The sequence below is a fragment of the Manis pentadactyla genome, chromosome 9, assembly GCF_030020395.1.
Source record: "Manis pentadactyla isolate mManPen7 chromosome 9, mManPen7.hap1, whole genome shotgun sequence".
NCBI classification, from domain to species: Eukaryota; Metazoa; Chordata; class Mammalia; order Pholidota; family Manidae; genus Manis; species Manis pentadactyla.
In genome coordinates, this window is record NC_080027.1 from 39782527 (window position 1) to 39805366 (window position 22840).

Genomic DNA, 22840 nt, shown 5'->3' on the forward strand with positions numbered 1-22840 from the left:
TCATTAGCAGAAGAGAGATGACAGAGGAAAGAGTTAACTTGAAATAATCTAATATGAATGATGAGAAAAAAGATTCTTTAAAAAATGAACAAAGCCTATGAGGCAGTAGCTAATTCACGTTATAAGAATTCCAGAAGAATTTGAAAAATAACTATGTGAAGAAATAACATATGAACAGTTCCCAAATTTGACAAGAGACATAAGCCTACAGTGAACCCCAGACAGTGACTGAGTGAGGTGAGAGCATAAAAACCCTGCCATTTAGACCCAACATGAGACAGATCTCACAAGAAATACTAGCTCCAGCGCTCTTAACACCTTGATCAAAGCTTTGTCAGGCCTCTTTGACCTGTTTCTCTGCACTTTCCTTCTTCCTCCCCCTTTCATAGATGTTGATCCCTAATAAATATCTTGTACCCCAAGCTCCATCTCAGCATCTGTTTCTGAAGAATCCCATCTGTAACATCAATGCAACAACATACATGGCTAGTTCAGAGACCTGAACTCAGGTAGTATGAATCCATAATCCATATTTCTAATGGATACTAGAGACAGTTTTACCATGAAACTTCAGTGTCAAAGCCCCTAAACTGCAAAATTCTCTCCAAGGCCCTTGGGACTGGGGAGATGGGGGAGCCTAGCAGTGTGTTCACATTGCTATATGTATCTGTAAAACTTGCCAAAGAAAGCTATTTTGACTGCAATTGGTTATCTGTTTTCACTCTGACATCCTCTCCTCTGCACTTCCCCTCATAACACTTCCCCCATGGTGGGAATGCTGAAACGGCCATGGACCTATGTTTGTGGCTGAGTAGTCATCAGAACCTGCTTTCTGCCCACAGAAAAAAGTTGGGAGTTGTGATAGGCAGAATAATGAACCCCTGAAGATACCCATGTCCTAATTCCCAAACCCTGAGACTTTGCAGTATGACTAAGTTAAGGATCTTAAGATGGAGATTATCTTGGGGGGCCTGATATAATCACAAGGATCCTTAAAAGAGTCAGAGAAGGAAATGTGACAGTAGAAGCAAAATCAAAGAGAGATTTAAAGATGTGTTGTTGGCTTTGAAGGGGCTACAGATCAAGGCTCCAGAAGAAACAGCCCTGTTGACATCTTGAGTTCAGCCAGTGAAAACCATTTTAGACTTCTGAACTCCCGGACTCTAAGATAATAAATTTGAGTTGTTCTAAATCACTGAGTTTGTGGGTAATTGTCCACAGTACGATAGGAAATGATACAGGAGTCCAAAGGCTGTGTGTGTGTGTGTGTGTGTGTGTGTTCTGTCTAGCCCAACCTAGCAGTGCTTCTTCTAATTAAATTATCTTGAAACTTTGAGGATTTCCTATAAATCTTATTGAAGTTCACTCTTGTAGACAAAAACACATCCTCATTTATTTCCAGGTCCTTCACTAACTTTGGCTGAGAGTTAGAGTACTACGGAACAGTAGCCTTAGGATTCTTAGAATAATTTTTGCCTGATTGAAGTAGTCTATTTTGTGGGACACACTCTTTATTGTGCTCTCTTGTGTACCAGAGGGAATCTACAAGACATGCCCTTAAGATACTTCGAATCTCTACTAAGTATGCCCTTAAATCTTTCTGAAGTCTCAGCAAAGGGTCTCTCAACCACACCTCTGAGAGCTTGATCTTGAGGTGATGTTTTACTTGGAGCACCTTGGGCTTGTTCTTTATCCTAAGTCATTTCTTTGAGAAACTTTAGATCATTGGAAAGACTGTCCTGGACCTTCTATATTTCCTCTAAATTCTGCTTGGATGCTAAGCCATTCCTTCTATGATTCATCTCTTTCTTGTATTTTATAATTCTGCTTGGAGGTTCTCTAGCCAGATTCATGATCTAACTGTGAGGATGTCCTCTATTTTCATGTGACTGTCAGGCAACAGGTTCATTAACTGTTCTTCCAATACAGAACTTCAGTACTTGCGTGCTCTTTTCTCCAGCCTACAATAATGTTGTCCTTACTGCCCTTCAAACCTTCATTGACAGTGTCCTAGGGCCCCTTCCAGATTTTGTTAACAGTCTTTCTGAGGGTCTTTAAGCCTTTGCCAAAGCCGATGACATGTGGTTTAAGTTAAGCTGAGCCTTCATTCCTTCATGTCTCTCAGTACTGGATGCAGGCTGCCTAAGGAAGTTTTGAAATGGCCTCAGGTATGGCTGTTCTCTGCTGCAGGGAGTCCCCGAAGGGGCTGACTGCTGGAGAGTCTTCTGACTACACTCCCTGGAGCTGTGCGGCAAGCCCTTCCTTGAAGGGGGGTTTGGGTGGTGCATCTCCCTATTTGCCATGAGCAGTGTTATGCTGGGGTTGGCTCACACCAGCTCAAGGAGTCAGTGTCAGCATGTCTGCCCAACTGCATTCAGAGATATCATCTAAGTACCTTGAAATAAGTCACTGTAGGAGAATTTTCACCGCAGAAATAGGCAAATGTCACAAATCAGGACTTTTTTCCCTGGAGTGTTGGTTTACCAGCACACCTCTGAATGTGATCTATAAGTAATTAACATTGAGTAAGTTACTTTTCCTCTCTGTAACTCAATTTTTCATTTGTAAAATGAGGCTAATAATACCACCTGTGCCATAGAGTAGGCATGGGAATTAAATAAGCTAATACATAATAAAATGCTTGGGACAACACCTTGCACACTGGAAGCACTCAGTGTTATCTTTACTGTTGCTGTTTTATTACTATTATTGCCACCTTAAAAACCTTCTACAGGATTTTCATGGCAGATAGGCTAATTTGTTAGTATGCCATGCAAAGCCCCTTGACAATCTGATAGTTCCAAGTACAAGGAACTTCCCTTCATTTCTGGAACTCAAACTATTTTGCATCTCCAAACCTCGGTACACATAGGTACCTTCAGCCAGGAAAGCCCATTCCTCCCTTGCCTGTCCTCTTCCAGACAATTCCTTTGCATCCTTTTGGACCTGCACATATAGCCTCCTCTGTGGACCCCATCCCACTACCTACGTATGGACATGGGCCCCCTCCTCGTGTTGCCATTGCTCATTGCACAACCCTCCATTATCCCCACAGCACTTTATAATGGTTGTTTACATCTCCATTTCCTCTTGGGAGTCCAGGGTTGGATCTGCTATTTCTCTGTGTCTTTAGTACAGTGAACAGAGGTGCTAAATAATTGTTAAATGAACGAACAAATGGATGAATATTGCCTGGGAAAACGAGGGAAAAAATAAATAGCTTAGTAGAGTACAATAATAATATTTTTGTTTGCTTATGTCACCATAGGTATAATGTGTAGAGCAGAGATCCAGGACCCCTGAGTTTTAGGTTCTGCAGGTCCTAGATTTGTCATGTACTGACCCTAACTGCCTTCATGTCTTCATCTCGGGTCAGAATTCTGCTCCTCCTTCAACATGGCTCGGATGTCACGTCCTCCGTGAAGTGTTTGCCTCTCTATTGCTCACTCTCAGCTCTTTACCGGCATCGCTGTTACTCCCCTGGATTTCCCCACCCGAATCCGGTGGTATTTCTGTACTTCCACCCCCCTGACCCGGACAGGCGAATATTTTGGGGCTGGCCTTGTACAGCCAGAGACCAGTGAACACCTTCCTCCCCATGCCCCCGCCTCAGTTTCCCCCCGTGTGACAGGGGCTCGGCGGAAACCCCTCCCCAGGGTGTGCTCGGCTGGGGCGCGAGCGGACCCTGAGGCTGCAGGCCCCCCACGCAGCGCGCGGGGCGCAGCGGCAGGAGGGTGGGAGCTCCAGAGCCAGCGTGGGTGTCGGAGCGAAGGAGGGGGCGGCGGGCGCGGCGGGGCGGCCGGGAGGGCCGAGCACCCGGGGCGGGGCCGAGGGGCGGGCCCGGCGGGAGCGGCGGGGCCCGGGCGAGCTGGACGGCCCGGGGGACGCGGGCGAGCGCCGGCGATGGGCCCCGCGGCGCGGCTGGCGGCTCTGCTGGCGGTCCTGGCGCTCCGGACGGGGGACCCGGCGGCGGCCGCGGCGCGCGGGGACACGTTCTCGGCTCTGACCAGCGTTGCGCGCGCCCTGGCCCCGGAGCGCCGGCTGCTGGGACTGCTGCGGCGCTACCTGCGCGGGGAGGAGGCGCGCCTGCGGGACCTGACCAGGTGAGGCGCGGGGGTCGCGGCGGCAGAAGGGCCTGCGTGGGGGAGACCGAGGCAGAGCGCGAGACCCAGGCACTGTGCTACGGGGCCGGGGCCGACTCCGCGTGTCGCCCTGCGTGGGACCTCAGACCCAGTGTCACAGTGTGTCACACAGTTTGGAAACTCAGACTGTCACACATACACAGTAGCTCTCCAGAGCCATATTCACACAGCCGAGTTGATACACTGTGGAAAAGCGTGGTGGAGTGATACTGAGGCCCCGTAGGACCTCACAGGCACTGTCCAGCTGTGTGGGACCCCAGGCTCTGTGTCACAGAGACACACCGACAGGGCGGGAGTGAGACGGAGAGAATTCTCTGTGGTACTGTAGCCGTACATTTGTTGGCCATGTGACCCAGCAAACTGGTGTTTAGTATGAGGTGACCTTTTGTGACCATATAGGAGGTTTACGTGTCACTGGGACTGGATGGGTATGATCTGGAGATCCTACTCTGTGTGTGAAAGATGCCCAGTGATTGTATAGGTCACTATATGACTAATGCTTCATTTCATCAATTCATTCAACACACCTGTTTGTTTGAGTGCCTGCTATGAGCCACAGGCATTGGTATAAATGCTGAACAAGTTCCAACAGTCCCCTCAAGGAGTTTGGAGTGCGAAGCATATGATTGTTAATCAGAGATGTCCATCACTTCCTTTGCTTTCAGCTCTCCCTTCTCTTCATACATGTAAGAGCTCTCTATATTCTAAATATATAACTGAGAGTTTTTATGTGTATAAAAGTATTTCACACCACGAAAACACTGGGTAAAACCATACTTAATGTTAGGGGAATGTGAGTGTAGCACACATAGGGAGATAATCAGCCATTATTGTTTCGCTATACAATCAACAAACCAGTGCTACACTCTGTAGGATCAAATACTGTAGACTTGGAACACTGGGGCACTTTGTGTGGACTGCAGTGTCGAAGTATGAAAGATGAATGATTGTATGATACCATGTGTATAAATACATGTACCTTCTCAGCTTGGGACATTAAGAAACCTATAATGTAACGAACTGTAGTATAACCATGTTGCTATCTGAATATATTAATATTGTGCTTACATAATGATGTGACTCTCCACTGAGCTGAAACAAGAGAGGGCTGTCTCAGAGTATACTGTGAGTGTGTGTGATAGTAACGCCAGTCCTGGGGTCCGTGGGAAGGTGTATGAGACACAACGGCTGTATGAGAGGTCCCACATCGAAGGGAATCAGTTCATGTGTGAAAGTGTGGGTGAGAAATCTTGTTACTCAATGGTGACTGAATGATGATGTAATTTGGTATGTACTTTAGGTATGTAGCTTGCATATGAAGTTATACACATGTTTTAAATTTATTGGTAGTTTCAAATAATGTGACAATATGCACACAGATATAATGTAGATAAGTGTGTATAAATCATAACAATGCGTGATGATAATTTCAATAATTCTTGTCACTCATTGGAGCAGCGTAGTTGCCTACCGTTCTTTGGGCACTCATTTAGAGAGCTTAATGTTTTAATGTTTTATATTTCAAGTCCAGATTCACTGGAGTCCAGGCTCATTGGTTGATCTAGAACAGACTCTTCTCTCTTTGATACTTGCATGGTGCCTGCTCCCCATGTGCTTGTTCTCAGACCACTAATATATTTATTTGGGTGGCAGCGGGGATCAGCATCCCAATGCGATTCTCAGGGAACAGGCTTGGAGGAGAGTGCTTGCAATGTGGTCAATGTGGTCAATGTGGCTGGCCAGGGCCCCCAGGCATGCTAGTTTCCTTTCCTATCTTATCACCACTGTCACTGTCACAGCTTTGTCACAATGGGAGGTCTTGCACAAGCCTGATCTCATTTTATTCTCTCTTACACACGATGCTTGAAACTGGTTTGTATTACTCTTTTAAACACATGAGAAATCATTTAAAACATAAGAAAATTAAAGTTTAGTACCTTACCCAAGATTATAAATCTAGTACGTAGCAAATCCAGGATTAGGACACACTTCTTTTGATTGTTTCTATCCCGCCATGATGTCCCCACTCTTGCTTTACCTGAGATGCCAGGACCCAGAGCAAGCCTTAGAACCACCAAGGTTTTATGAACAGCTGGATTACACAGTGGTTAAGAGTGTGGATTCAGGAATTTAACATACGTCTATTTAAATCCTTGCTCTGGCCTTGGACAAGTTCCTTTACCTCTTTAAGCATTAGTTTCCTTATCTGTAAAATGATAATAATGATAATACCTGCCATTATAGGGATGTTGGAAGGATTAAATACCATGTAAAGGTATTTTGTTTGGATTGTGCTTGGAATGTAATAATTGCTCAACAAATGTTAGCTCTTTATGACTGTTACTTATTTTAAGACTACCTGGTGAAACTAGATCCCACTTTTGGCTCTAAGCAGTTAAGTAGGAGTCTGAGAGCTCAGGTATTAAAAAAGAATCAGGAAAATTCTAGATTCTCTTCTCATATGACTTACGAACATTTTGTTTCAGAAAGTTTAGTTTGACATTTTAGAGAATATTGTCCTCTAGTCAATGCTAAAACCTAGTCAAATGTCTGCTTTTTAAAAAAAGAATTTTTGCGGTTCCCTGCTCATTTTCCTATACTCTCCATCTGGTGATCTAATGTAATTTGAGATGTTATTTTAAAGGGCCTCAGTTGACATTCTTCTTTGGAATTCTACATTTAGAAATGAAATATTTTTTGATGTTGAAACTACACACTGTACCTTGTACCTCAAGTTAATGAATAAACATACTACTTGCAGTAGATAGTTTTATACTGGCATAGTATATATACTAGTTATATGTATATATGTAATGTTATATATATACTAGTTATATGTATATATGTAATGTTACATATATACATATAACTAGTATATATACTACATTTTGTATTATATATGATATGCTATATATTAGTATATAATAATGATATCTAATATATAAATTACACATATATATACAATGTATATAAGTGTATACAACACATTCAACCCCTAACTTTTTTGTTGTTGCAGTTTAAAAAAATCTACCAAGATTGGAAGAGGAGTATAAGCAGCAATTATTTCTGTGCCAGTAATTAAACATTCAGAATACTCAGAAGAACTGAGACAAAGCCATTTCTGAATTCCAAAGCAGAAACACATTCAATTAAAGTAGCTCATGTATTGTGGCTGGATAACCTGTCCAGGCTCTGTTTAATGTGGGATTGGGTTGCAAATTTTATGCGCAGATTCTTGAAGGCAAGGGTCTGATTTTCCACTCTCAGCAGCATTTGTTAAAGCAAAAATCCATTTAGGAAACCCTGAAGTTTCAGTGTCTGAAAACCAGCTATTTGCTCAGAGGCTGGGCATAGGGCCAACGATCGGATTCCAAACCAGTCTCAGATTTCAGCTGATGGGTCTTTTTTTCCCTTTGTGTGACAGAAAAATGATGTATCTGAACAACTGAACTGATTTTTGCTTTGCAGTGGAGACCAAAGTCCTGCCCTAAATAAACTGACCCTGTAATTGGAAGTGGGACATGCAGAGGACAAGGAGGTAGGGCTTTTGATGTGGCCACCTTGGGAGCAGCCCTCGCCTCTCTGCCTTGCCTCTTTCCCTCGTGCCTCAGTTTCCTCTGATGCCTGTTAAACCTCAGTCCTCAAGCACCAAATGAGGAGCCTGTTTATTCAGTTGTAGAGATGGTGATGGGGAGAAAGAATAGAATGGTCTTGCTGAAAGAATCTGTAGAGGTCTTCTAGACTATACCAGTTCTATCATTTTACAGGGTGGAAACTGGGTCAGGATACCTGTCAGGTCCCCTCCCAGCACCTTCCTATCCGACTGTCTTACAAAATCTCTGCCCACTCAACCTCTGTCATCTCTGGACACAGTCTTCAGTCTGGCCTCAGCCCAAGTCTCTGCTTATAAGTGTTTTTGTCCAGCAGTGGAATATCTTTCACTAAGTAGTTCCATATGAAGGCGAAGCAGGGAATAATGGGTAGTAAAAAAATATCCCACACCCTGGAGGCTGGTTTAGTTTTTAAAACCTTCGAATTGTTGCTGTCAAATCACTCTGTCATGGGGATCAGAGACATCCTGGGACCTGACGGGCTTCTCATTTCTTCCCTGGGGCATCCTGTCCCAGATTCTTGTCCCTTCGTTCATGCTTAATTGGACATTTGGCTCCCTGGAAGCACCACGAAGCAAGTCATCTATTTGAGGTTCTATTCACAGTTGAGGGCTCCACCCTTGAGAAATCCTCAGGTCAGACTGCTTCACAGGAGTGAAATCCACCCCGCACCGCTCCTTCAACTCTTTACATTCTCCCCTTTCCACCCGCAGAAGTTCCCCACACTGGGCAAAGGACTCCTGTATTCTCACATGCTCTTGCACACTTTCATGTAACTCCATATCCTTTTCTCTTTGCACACACTTTTTTTTTAACTTCCATTGTTGTTATTGTATTGCTTTTGAAATTAATGATTTTAAAATAAGAAAAAATTCTTAGAAGGCAGGACTAGAACTCATAAGCCTGCCTTATTAAAGTCAATAAATGTCAATAATATTAATCCTACTAGTGTATTAGAAATGGAATAACCATAGTATACCAGGAAAGGAGACAGCATCTTTTGCTTATATGAACACTCATGTAGGACATCCAAGGAGGAGAGAAATTAACTGGAGAGATCATCATTTTGGCATCATCAGTTCTGGCCCTTTTCTACAAATGTTGGCAAACCAGAAAGGTTGGAAGCATTCCAGACAACCCCATTTCTTCATTTCCCATTACAACCGTCACCAGGTTCTATACAGTCTACTTCCTAAATGCCTCCCGAATCCATCCCATTCTCCACCGCCACTGTCACTGTGTTGATTCAGACTCTCTTCATCTCTCTTACAGTTTTGAACTGGCCTCCTAACTGGTCTTTCTGCCTCCAGTCACTTCCACTCCTGAACTCTCCTCCCATCCTCTCACAGATATATATATGTAAACATAATGTATCTCACTCTTAATTAAAACACTTCGGTGGCTCCTAATTGCACTCAGGGTAAAAACTGAACTCCTCAGCAAGGCCGATGAGGTACTCCTCACTTCTCCAGTCTGGTCTACCCATCCGCCCACTAAATCCTGTGCTCCAACAACACTAAACTGCTGGTAATTATTTGCTGTTTCTCTCTGTACCTTTGCATATGTTGGACTATCCCTGCATGGAAGGAGGCCTCCTCCTCCCTTCCTCATTGTTTGCATTCATGTATCAAGTCTTGGGTTTATTATCTCCTCTGTGAAACCATCTCAGACCTGCTCTGGCCAAACTGACCACCCTTCTCTGTCCTCCACTAAGCCTTGTTCTTAAATCAGGTGTTGCACCGGTAATATAATTATTTGTGTCTATCTTACCCACTATACTGTGAGACCTTGAGACCAAGGTAATTGTCTTACTCATCTAGCTCCTAGAAGAGTATATTTTATTCATCCTTTCATAGAAATATATTTATTGAATTTAGGTCTACAGTGATGAGAAAAAGAGCTATTTTCTCATCAGTGAAATCCTTGAGCACTGGACTCTGCCTTGCCAGCATCTAGCAAGTAAGTTCATGAGAGCTTGACCCTGTCTTGCCTTTGTTTCTCCAGCACCTAGCATGGTGCCTGATGTACCGTAAGTGGCTAGTACAAACTGACTCACTGAATAAACAAATGAATGGACCTACTTTCGTTGTGTTGGTAGTTTTCATATTCTTTGGGCTTATTGGTTATAACTGTACATGACTCTCAAGAGGTTCAGCATTTCATTTTTAACTACTCTTAGTGTATATACCCCAGGCCAGCCTTCCCTGATGTAGCTGTTGTATCAGTCGGTGAGGTCATTCTATTCCTCTCTTTCAGATTCTATGACAAGGTGCTTTCTTTGCATGAGGACTCGGCCACCCTTGTGTCTAACCCTCTGCTTGCGTTTACTCTCATCAAACGCCTACAGTCTGACTGGAGGAATGTGGTACATAGTCTGGAGGCCAGTGAGAACATCCGAGGTAATGAGGAGGAGGGCTGGAGGGTACGAGAAGATTCTATCTTTTCGCTCAGTGGCAACAAGAGAGATTCTGATGGGATGTGATGAAGGGTAATGAAGAGGGTGGGTACTGCTTGGTCTCCTTAGCTCTAGCTATTATGCAGAACTAGGTCCCTTGTTAATATGTTTATGCAGTTATATATTAGAAAACACTTTCACACCCATTATCTCATTTGAGCTTCACTACAATCCTGTGAAGTACAGGTTATCATCCCATTTACTTATGTGTAGAAAATAATGTCTACCAGTAATTTTTATTTTATTAAGTTGCCACTACAATGTGATCTGTAGCAAGATCACTTTCCTAATTTACTCGCCTTGTACTTGAAGTCATGTTGCTTGTCTGGGGAAGTTACGAGGCAGAAGAGCTGTCCTCACAAAGGGCAAGATTCCCTGAGACACAGGATGGAACAACACGGTAAAGGTGTGTACCTTGGTTTTCACTCCAGAGTGTGTGTTCCTCATTCAGAAGGTTGTGTTAAGCCTCCACTCTGTGCCAGGAACTGTAGTTGCCACCAGGAACAAAACCAGATAAAACATTACCTTTACTCACAGTATATTGAACAGGTGATTATTATGCCTTGCATGTATTAAGTGCTCACCACCTGGTTTTTTTTGTTTTTTTTATGTTAATGGGTTTAATTATTTTCTGTACTAATCAATGTTATATGTATTTTTATATCATCCATTTCAAGAGCAACATTATTTGAGAAAACAGGGTTTTTTAAGTAACTTGCATTATTTTTTTTCCACCTATTTTTATTCTTCATATAATTTTTAAGCTTATTTCTTTTTTTGAGAGGGCATCTCTCATATTTATTGATCAAATGGTTGTTAACAACAATAAAATTCTGTATAGGGGAGTCAATGCTCAATGCACAATCATTAATCCACCCCAAGCCTAATTCTCATCAGTCTCCGATCTTCTGAAGCACAATGAACAAGTTCTTACATGGTGAACAAATTCTTACATAGTGAATAAGTTCTTACATGGTGAACAGTACAAGGGCAGTCATCACAGAAACTTTCAGTTTTGATCATGCATTATGAACTACAAACAATCAGGTCAGATATGAATTTTCGTTTGATTTTTATACTTGATTTATATGTAAATCCCACATTTCTCCCTTATTATTATTTAAATAAAATGCTGAAGTGGTAGGTAGATGCAAGATAAAGGTAGAAAACATAGTTTAGTGCTGTAAGAAAGCAAATGTAGATTATCAGGTGTGTGCCTATAGGCTAAGTATTAATCCAAGCTAGACAAGGGCAACAAAACATCCACGGATGCAGAAGATTTCTCTCAAGACATGGGGGTGAGGTTCACCACCTGTTTTTGAATGGTGGATTGATGTTTTTGCTACCTGCACAGCTCTGAAGGATGGTTATGAGAAGGTGGAGCAGGACCTTCCGGCTTTTGAGGACCTTGAGGGGGCAGCAAGGGCTCTAATGCGGCTGCAGGATGTGTATATGCTCAACGTGAAGGGCCTTGCCCGAGGCGTCTTTCAGAGAGTTGCTGGCTCCGCTGTCACTGATCTGTATAGTCCTGGACAGCTTTTCTCCCTCACAGCAGATGACTGCTTCCAAGTTGGCAAGGTAACAATATTCAGAGAAAGGGCAAATTGCTCAGCTCTAGTTTCTTGTGGTTGAAATAACTATGGTCTGATTGCTTTTACATATTTCTAATCCTCACAGCAAACTGGAAATTTGGTATTATTCATCATTTTCAGATGAAACTATGGTTCTAAAAACGTAAAAAACTTGCCTAAGGTTACACAATTTTAAGTAGCAGAACTAAATTTTGAACCCAGGTCTTTTAACTCCCAATCCCATGCTCTTTCCATGGTGTCCAGGGTGATCATTTACTTATGACTCTCTTGAGCACGAAAGGGTTGTTTGTTATGCCAGGATGACAGACATTAACTGGGACTGTCCTGGGCAAAATGATCCTTTGGTCACCCTGACTATAGCTGCCTGCCAGTAAATGAACAGCTGGGTGGAAAAGCAAAGAAAGATTAATGGGTGGGGGGAAGGATAAGAGATGATGATGTGAAGGTAAGATCATGGAAACTCAGCTTCCTGAGACTTTCCGGAAGCCCTTGCAACATTTCCTAAGCATCCAGAAGTACTAAATTAAAGCACTGTCCAAAAACTAGGCCATTCACTTTAACGATACTTGAGGAGATAGACTTCAGGAGTGTTCCATATGAGATATTTAACTGATCTTTGATCATAAACTATCAGCATACTTGAGGTAATTTTACAATACTCTCTGTTAGTCTTTGCCTTAAGAAGAAATGGAGCAAATCCTTTTTAATTTTGAAGATGTGTATTGCAGGAAAGTGAATTTTTCCCAGCCCCTTACAGTATACATTAGCACATCTGAGAGTGGGCCTCATGTGTCCTGGATCCAAATTTTGGGGATCAGTCTTCCAAATTAATTCAAAGTAGGTGCCCTGAGCCCCTCATTGTACCATTTTTACTTTTCTGAGATCCTGAATGGAATCAGAACTCAATCCTATGTTCATAACTTATTTAAATTTAAGCAAGTTAGAGTAGTTCCATGTATGGTACCAATATATGCTTTATTATTGAGGCTTTTTTTAAATCACAAGTTGAAAATTTAGTAAATCACTTCCTGAAAGCCTCACAGGCACTCTTTATTTCTGTATTTTTTTACTTATTTTTAAAAGGTGAAATATTTCCAATATAAGAAAAGTACCTGAAACAATACAATAAACAATTGTATCTGTAACTGAGATGATATAAATGTTCAAATTTTTCTGTATTTTTTTCAGATTTCTGACAATTTACATAAAATATAAGGCATTAAAAATTAATATTAAAAAAGGAATTTATGTATAGCTCAATAAAGCTGCACTCCTTTTCCTTCTAATCACTCCCCACCCATTCTATTCTACCGTTGCCCCGGTACTTGGTACTAGGTGTCCTGAGCCATGCAATATGTACTCTTCTGAGTCCAACTTCTTTCACTCAGTACATTATATCTGTCAAATTCATCCACGTTGTTGCATTTATCAGTAGTTGATTCCTTTTTATTGCTGAGTAGTATTCCATTGTATGAATATACCACACACTTTACCTAGTCTCTGGCTGATGGATACTTGGATTGTTTCCAGCATGGCCTGCTGTGAATAAAGCTGCTATTAACATTCATACGTAAGTCTTTCTGTGGACATTTCTTTTCATTTCTCTTGGGTAAATTCCTGAGAGTGGCATTGCTAGATCAAGGAATAAGGTTCAATAATTATTAACATGTGGTCAAATTTGTTTCATCTACATGTGTCTAATACTGTCCTCCATGGATTATTTTAAAGCAGATCAACCTTTCTATTATCTGAAATTCTTGAATGTCTAATTCTATGATGCTATTATTATCTGTTGACGCTTACTCATGTTTGATTATTTCCTAATATGGTTTCTTATGTTTGATTATGTGCTAATTTTTAGCAGGGCTTTTTTCCCCCAGAAGACTCTCCAAGCCTGGAGTTGGGGGAATATCACTCCACCGAGCTTTGGGTTTTCCTCTTCTAGGTACCCTGGTGGTACCACTAGCCTTAGATCCTTTTTTTTTTTCTACTGTACATGACATCCCCATGACATTTATTTATATGTAAAGTTTGTACCTTTTGATTCCCTTCACCCACTTTGCCCAACACCCCCCTCCATCCTCTGGCAATCACCAATCTGTTCTTTGTGCCTGTGGGCTCATTTCTTGTTTGTTTTTGTTTTTATCGGATCTGTCATTTATGAATATATTCTCCCATACTGTAGGATACCTTTTTGTTCTATTGATGGTGTCCTTTGCTGCACAGAAGCTTTTCAGCTTGATATAGTCCCATTTGTTCGGTTTTTGTTTTTAGATTCTGCATTTAAGTGAGAATATATGATATTTGTCTTTCTCTGTCCAACTTATTTCACTTAGCATAATGCCTACTAGGTCCATCCACACTGTTGAAAATGGCAAGATTTCCTTCTTTTTTATAGCCAAGTAAAATCCCAGTGGGGTGTGTGTGTGTGTGTGTGTGTGTGTGTGTGTGTGTGTGTGTGTGTTTGTGCACGCACCACATTTCTTTATCCATTCATCCACTAATGGACCCTTGGGTTGTTTCTATGTCTCAGTTGTTGTAATAGTGTTGCAGTGAACATGCGGGTGCATATATCTTTTCAAGTTAGTGTTTTCATTTTCTTCAGTAAATGCCCAGCAGTGGAATTGCTGAACCAAATGGTAGTTCTATTTTTAATTTTTTGAGGAACTTCCATACTGCTTTCCAAAGTGGCTGCACCAAGTGACTTTCCAACTGTGAGTGCCGGAAGCTTCCCTTTCCTCCACATCCTTGTTGACACTTATTTCTTATCCTTTTGATAACAGCCATTCTAACAGGTGTGAGGTGATTTCTCATAGTTTTGATTTGCAGTGGCCTTAGATCCATTATTAAAGATTTATTTTGTTGGGGATGGGGGTGGTTCCTTAACTATATGAATAATGCAAATTCAAACCCTAAACTCACAGGAAGCAAAGACTCAAGACTGTGAATATTCTAAGGAGATATTTTATTTCCCTAAACAGAGCCCAGACAGAAACAAACCAACTTTCTTCCCTCCTTGTAACACTGGGTAGATTTTTTCCTGTCTACCCTTTCCTTTAAGATATAAGGAATTCCTCAGAACAGCATTAGACTCATAGACACTGAGAAGTGACTAGTGATTGCCACAAGGGAGGGGTTGGGGTGGGTGCAGTGGGGGGCAGGGGAAGGGGGATAAAAAGGCACAATAATGTGTAATCACAATATGTTGATCATAGGGACTGTCGAACCTCTGTGAGGTACATTTGAAACCAACATAAGATTGTATATTAATGATATTTTAATTTTAAAAAGTAAAAAAAAAGATATAAGTAATTTCTTTTTTCTTAGATTTCAGCTTTATGAATGTATCTTAGCTCCAATTCCTAGTTTTTGGGAGTCTGAGGAAGGCTCATCTTCTATCCTCGTGTGGGCATTATAACCTAAGGTTATTAAGGACCAAGATTACAAAAATTAACATCCACCCCAATCCAAGCCAGCTTCAGCATTTGCTCATATGCTTATTGCTTGGTTTTTAGCTCCTTTTTTATTTCTGTACCTCAGTATTTTCCATTCTTTCTTGAAAAAATATGATAAAATGCTTATTACATTTTACTCAAAATTTCTAAGTCTTTGTGATTGGAAGAATTCCAGTTATCTCAATCTATCATATTGTTGGGACTTGAAGTTCCTCATGGTAATCTTAAATATATTAATTTAGCAAGAAAAGTTTTGTCATTTTTAGATGTTCTTCAACTCAACCTTTTTTATAAAGGGGAAACTTGAGGACCAGAGATAACACAGAAGGTGAATGGCAGAATTGGAACAGCCATTTATTTATTATTTAGGCTGCAGAGTGGCAGAATCTTCATGTTCTGCCCTGTCTTTCTGCCAGTCTGGACGTTACACCTAAATTTTGTGAGAGTCCTTCCAACTCTGTGTCTTTATAATCCCATGCTGTCTCCAACATCAGCTTTCAGGAAATTCTGCCTGCAGTGCTGGTTTTCTCATTAACTGTAAGTTTTTAGGCAACAGGAGCTATGTCTAGCACATGTTGTCATATTCCCCGCCTTCTGACATTCCAACGTGAGAACAAATTCCCTGAGCTCTCCTAGCATTCCTGTGTGAGGCTGATGTATTATGTCACAATGATTGGTTTACTCATGTGCCCCTTGTTTGATAGCCAACAGGCACATGAAAAAATATTCCACATCTAATCATCAGGGAAATGCAAATCAAAACTACAATAAGTATCACTTTATACCAGTTATAATGGTCCCTATACAAAAGACAAGAAATAGTAAGTGTTGGCAAGAATGTGGAAAAGAGGGAACCCTCTTATACTGTGGGTGGGAATATAAATTGGTGCAGCTGCTGTGGAAAGCAATATGGAGGTTCTTCAAAAACTAAAACTAGAAATACCATACAACCCAGTAATTCCACTTCTGGGAATTTACCCAAAGAAAACAAAATCCCTGATTTGAAAAGACATGTGCACCCCTATGTTTATTGCCACATTATTTACTATAGCCAAGATATGGAAGCAATCAAAGTGTTCATCAATAGATGAATGGATAAAGAAGATGTGGTATATATATATACACAATGGAATATTATTCAGCCATAAGAAAGAAAGAAATCATGCCATTTGCAACAACATGGATGAACCTAGAGGGTATTATGCTCAGTGAAATAGGCCAGGTGGAGAAAGACAAGTACCAAATGATTTCACTTGTATGTGGAATCTAAAAACAAAACAAAACAAAATGAACAAAACAGCAGTAGACTCATAGACACTGAGAAGGGACTGGTGGTTACCATGGCAGAGGGGTTGGCGTGGATGCATGGGGAGGGTGAGGGGGATAAAGAGGCAAAAAAATTCTCAATCATAATATAAGATGGTCACTGGGATGCTCCTCATAAGCTCTTTAAGGTCAAGGACCACCAGATACATTGTAAATACTCAGTGAAAATTGAATAAATAAGTTAATTAATTTAATCCATTTCTTACATTGTTATCAGCAATATCTTCCTAAAACACATGACATTTCCTATTCTCACTAGCTCATCGCAGGCTGCCTTTCTAAGCTTATTTTCTGTTTCCCTTCCCCGTAGGTTGTAGCCACAATGTACTACTTGAAAGCATTCTTACTTTGGGGCTTCTGTTTCTGCCATTCGCTCACCTTAAAATGCTCTTCTCCCAATCTCTACTTGTTGAAATCCATTTTCTTCTTCAAGGAAGGCCTGTCTCAGATGCCACTTCTTCCATGGAGCCTGAGATTCTCATGTCTCCTGCCTTCTCTGTGCCTCCACAACAAATTATGTGCATTTCCTTCTAGGATTCATGTCATTCTGACCAGTGTTATAGTTATAAGAGTTCATATGTCTTTTCTCCACAGATTAAAATTCCTTAAATACAAGAAATTTTGCATCTTCTCTGAATCTAGAACAATGTATTGTATATAATAGATGCTTAATAAATTGAATTTAAGTGAATTTGAGATGAAACCTTGTCTTCTTGGGTTCCAAAAGCACTCTTGCCCTTTGTCATTTCCTTTTCCCTACCTGTGGACTAAGGCTTTAATAATGGTGCTTATGTCCCCTAAAGGTGGCCTATGACATGGGGGATTACTACCATGCCATTCCATGGCTGCAGGAAGCTGTCAGTCTCTTCCGAGGATCTTACGGAGAATGGAAGACAGAGGATGAGGCGAGCCTAGAGGATGCCTTGGATCACTTGGCCTTTGCCTGTTTCCAGGTAGGGCAGGAAGTAGGCTTACAGCTTCCTGCACAATAAATGTAATACTTTGTATCTGCTGTACAATTTTCTAAGCATTTTCATGTCTCTTAATTTATTTCATCTTCCCAACAGGACCAAATGTGAGTGCAGGGCAGTTGTTTTATTATTTCCATGTTTCACATGTGAGTAAATTGCCAGTGTCCAAGGAAGAAGTTAGGGTGTTATTTTCCCATCTTCAGAGGATAACATGTCATCCGCCACAGAGCCGGTGTCATTGGTGCATAGTGCCAGGCTCAGTGCCTCCTCCAGCGGGTGCTTTTCCTTGGCACTAGTGATTTCTGACCTGTTGTTCCTCACTTGGAAGCTCATTTCCCCAAATTTGGGAGCTGTCATCCTTTTGTACAGCTGACTCCATTTCCCACCAGAGTTGTAGAGTCTTCAAGAATAGGTTGGAAATACTGCTACAGAGCCAAAATCCTTAGAGCTTCCAAAGCTAATAAACCATTTCTGCTTCCTGCATGCCTTTTTATTTTCCCCTGTTCTTGAAAAAAGGGAGGAGGGTGTGGGTGGTCCACATCCATGTGTTGCTGCCAATGGGCCTGTTCCTCTCATGGAAGTGCCTGGTAAGTGGATCTTTGCTATGAAACTTTCCAGTGTGCTCTTTCTAATGCTTCTGCTCAATGGTTACATATTAAAGCTGAAAGAGAATCATTGTGATGCAACAAAGGGCAAGAATAAAATTTTAATACAGGAAGGAAATGGAGAATTGACATGGAAACTCAGAAAAGACAAACTAAAGCAGCTTACTCTGAAACACAGTTTTAAATTCAGTGCCTGATTATTAGTTGCGTTGTTTTTCGCCTGTGATGGCTGAGATTTCTCCTCTGTGCATTGGTAGACTTCCCCTTTCCATGCTTGCACTTTGTCTGGGAAGTTGTTTTCATCTCACAGGCATAGCTCAGATGTCACCTGCTTTGTAAAGTCTTCCTTGATTCTCCTCAGACTCCTCAGACTTTCCTTCCTTGTGCTCTTACAGCACAGTTTTTAATGCCACAGTAACAGAACACATAAGGTATTGTCTCATAGATGATTTATGGTCCCCTTTTGAACCCCTAGTAAATTAGGGATAAGTGTCTCTCCATTCATTATCATATAAAACTATATATGGTAAAACTCTTAGAAGAAAACAGGCAAAAATCTCTTGAATGTAAACATGAGCAACTTTTTCCTGAACGCATCTCCTTGGGCAAGGGAAACAAAATAAAAAATTAACAAGTGGGACTATGTCATGCTAAAAAGCTTCTGTACAGCAAAGGGCACCATCAGCAGAACAAAAAGGCATCCTACAGTATGGGAGAATATATTTGTAAATGACACATCCAACAAGGGGTTAACATCCAAAATATATAAAGAACTCACATACCTCAACACCTAAAAAGAAAATTACCCTGTTAAAAAATGGGCGGAGGATATGAATAGACACTTTTCCAAAGAAGAAATTCAAATGGCCAACAGGCACATGAAAAGATGCTCCACATTGCTAATTATCAGGGAAATGCAAATTAAAACCACAATGAGATATCACTTCACACCAGGTAGGATGGCCAACATAGAAAAGACTAGGAACAACAAATGTTGGCAAGAATGTGGAGAAAGGGGAACCCTCCTACACTGCTGGTGGGAGTGTGAAAATAGTCCAACCATTGTGGAAAGCAGTATGGAGGTTCCTCAAAAAACTCAAAATAGAAATACCATTTGACACAGTAGTTCCACTCCTAGGAATTTACCCTAAGAATGCAGGATCCCAGTTTCAAAAAGACATATGCACCCCTATGTTTATCACAGCACTATTTACAATAGCCAAGAAATGGAAGCAACCTAAGGGCCCTTCAGTAAATGAATGGATAAAGAAGATGTATATATACACAATGCAATATTATTCACCATAAGAAGAAAACAAATCCTACCATTTGCAACAACATGGATGGAGGTAGAGGGTATTATGCTCAGTGAAATAAGCCAGGCGGAGAAAGACAAGTACCAAATGATTTCACTCATCTGTGGAGCATAAGAACAAAGCAAAACCTGAAGGAACAAAACAGCAGCAGACTCACAGAACCCAAGAATGGACTAACAGTTGCCAAAGGGAAAGAGACTGGGGAGGATGGGTGGGAAGGGAGGGATAAGGGGAATAAGGGGCATTACGATTAGCACACATAATGTAGCAGGGAGGGGACAGGGAAGGCAGTATAGCACAGAGAAAAGAAGTAGTGACTCTATAGCATCTTACTACACTGATGGACAGTGACTGTAATGGGGTATGTGGTGGGGACTTGATAATGGGGGGAATCTAGTAACCACAATGTTGCTCATGTGATTGTATATTAATGATACCAAAATTAAAAAATATATAAAAAACATAAAAAAGAAACAAAAACAACTATATATGGTATCTTGCTATACATATATATATAAGAAGATATAACATGAAAAATATAATATGTAATATCATATTATAATACTATATGTTATACAATCTTTCATGATATATTTTAGCAAAAAATTATTACAGTAACTGCTAATGAGAGACAGTGGAGTGTGATAATTAAACTATAGGCTCCAAAGTCAGACAGACATGGGTTCCAATTCCATGAAAACTTGGGCAATTTACTTAACCTCAATTTTCTTACCTTAAAAAGGGAAATAATAATGGTGCTCAGTGGGGAGGGAGTAATTTTCCCTCTAACCTTTTGAGTTCTTGGCTGAGAACTCCCTGTAATAAAAGACAGATGAACAAGAGGAAAAACAGAGTTTATTAGCATGTATGCCTCATGTATACATGGCAGGTACCAGGGAATGAGTAACACTGAGGTGACCTAAGCCACCACCTTAAATACCATCTTCAGCTAAAGACAAAAAAGAAAGAGACATGGGGGGTGGGGGCAGGGGGACAGCCTAGTTAGGGGAGGCCACTAGGCAAAGCAAACAGGGTAAGACTGTTATGCAGATTTAAGTGGGTTCCTTCTCTATCCATAAGATACTCTTCTGGTTAGAGTCAGCCTTCTCTTTCAAGTACACAGAGGGAGACACCCTTACAAATGGAGATTTCCTTTTTACATGTAAATTTTGCTTAAAAAAGGGTAACTTCTACTCTTTCAGAACTCCTGTGTCTGTTGTTTCTCAGAATGATTATCTCAAAATAATCCTTAGGCCAAAGGGACATATTCTACCCTTCAATGCTCACCTCAAAGGGTTGTTGTGAGGATTAAATGAGCTAATACATGTAAAACCTTTAACATAATTCAGAACATATATGTACTCAATAAATGTAAGCTATTACTATACACTACAGTGTTATGTTCCTCTTTTTCACTTAACATTATTTAGTGTACACATTTCCAAAGAAATTTTAACTGAAGATCTCAAAAGTAACTCTAACTTTGTTCTTGGTAAAATAGAATTTTATCTCATGATTAAGCCCTTGAGTTTTAAACAATATGTAAAATTGTATTTTAGTTCTCTTCATTCCAAAGTTTGAAAAACTACAACACTGAGTTAACATCTGATATTGTATCAATAGATTACTTAATTATCCCTCTGTTAAGTATAGAACAGAATAATTCATGATATTAAGTAATGAGAAACTATATATCCAAAAATGGTGGAATGAATCGGTCATCTGTGTTACAGCTTCTAGATGGAATGCAGCCATTAAAAACGCTATCTCTCTTACGCGTCCACATTCATAGCACAATTCACAACAACCAAGAGGTGGAAGCAACCCAAGTGTATATCAACAGAAGAATGGGTAAACAAAATGTGGTATATACATACAATGGAATAGTATTCAGCCTCAAAAAAGAAGGAAATTCTGACACATGACAACATATATAACCTTGAGAACACTATGCTGAATGGAATAAGCCAGTCACAAAAAGACAAATACTGCAGGATTCCACTTATATCTAAAGTAGTGAAATTCATAAAGACAAAGTAGAATGACAGTTACCAGGGACTGAAGGGAAGAGGAAATTGGGAGTTGTTTAAAGGGTACAGAGTTTCTGTATTGCAAGATGAAAAAATACGGAGATTGGTTGTACAACAATGTGAATGTATTTAACGTTACTGAACTGTACACTTAGAAATGGTTAAGATGGTAAATTTATGTTTTGTATTTTTTTACCACAATTAAAATTAATAATTAAAAATACCATCTCTGAAGACTATGTAATGATATTAAAAGTACCCCTGATAACAATGTAGAGGGAAATAATCAGGATATAAAAATGTGTATGATATACGTTAAAACTGTGTAAACACTGTATATTAGCCAAAGCACTTGAGTACCTGGGTTTCAATGGAGCATGATTTTTCCTATTTCTCATATGTTTTATAGTGTGCTTATTATTGTTTTTTATCATTAAAAATGAAGTTTTTAACATGTAAAAACCAAACAATCAGAAGGAAATGCAGTTGTATCAGTTCATCATTGTTCCATGGTACCCAGAGCAGGAACAAAGCCCACCTACCCTGGCTCCTGTCCCCCAGGTTAGTCCGGAAAGCCCCTTTACCTTTGACCAAGTGTAGCCTAAGGCTGAATGTCTGCAGGGAGAGCTCACTACTCAGCAGGGCAAGTGTTCCAGGGTTGGCACTGCCCTCGCCCCTCCCATTAACTTTGTAGACTCTAGGAAGTACTGAGCCTGGAGAACAAATTACATTCTTTCTAGGGTTTTTATAGTTTAATATATAAAATATTTATTAATATTTTAAGCTGAATAATAAATGCATTATTAAGTTTAATATTAAAATATACCAAAACAACAGTACAGTGCAGTTACACAGTTTTGCATGCTTTAAGATTTGAGGGCACTTTAAGAAAGTTTATTTTCATTTATTTTTCTACCTTCCCTGGTAAGGGTGGTGATAAATCATTTGTAAATTAGGAATCTCAGGAGACCTAATTTGCATTAGGGCTGCAAATCCTGAATTAGGACAGAGAACCTCGTCACTTCTAGTTCATTGCTCGTGTCAATGACTCTTATTATCTGCTTGCAGTAAGGGTATTTTATAGTTCTATAAAAAATTCATTTGATAATTTGGTTAGAGGAGATATCTTCACTGCAGTTAACTCTTTTCCCTTCCTCTCTTTTTATTTTTTGTAGGCGGGAAATGTTTCGTGTGCTCTCAGCCTGTCCCGAGAGTTTCTTCTCTACAGTACGTAACGATAAAAGATAAACCAGAGCTCTGATTTCCTGGGAAGTCCCTTCTGCTCCTGGCCTTTAATTCCTGCAAGTGAAATACAGCTATCTATTTTTATTTTTCTA

The 22840-nt window shown here is 40.4% G+C and overlaps 1 protein-coding gene across 4 annotated transcripts in view; it reads left to right on the forward strand.

The window, feature by feature from the left end:
- The first annotated feature begins 3849 nt into the window (after positions 1–3849).
- Positions 3850–22840, forward strand: part of P4HA3 (prolyl 4-hydroxylase subunit alpha 3) — a 35579-nt gene continuing 16588 nt past the window's right edge. For all 4 annotated transcript variants that reach the window (XR_008999214.1, XM_036929785.2, XM_036929787.2 and 1 more), the window contains exons 1-5: positions 3850–4103; positions 10010–10152; positions 11563–11786; positions 17385–17534; positions 22679–22730. Coding sequence is in view for 3 of the 4 variants with exons in the window: in XM_036929785.2 (XP_036785680.2) it covers positions 3904–4103; positions 10010–10152; positions 11563–11786; positions 17385–17534; positions 22679–22730 (769 nt within the window). In the remaining variant the exon portion in view is untranslated. The remainder of the gene's footprint in view (positions 4104–10009; positions 10153–11562; positions 11787–17384; positions 17535–22678; positions 22731–22840) is intronic.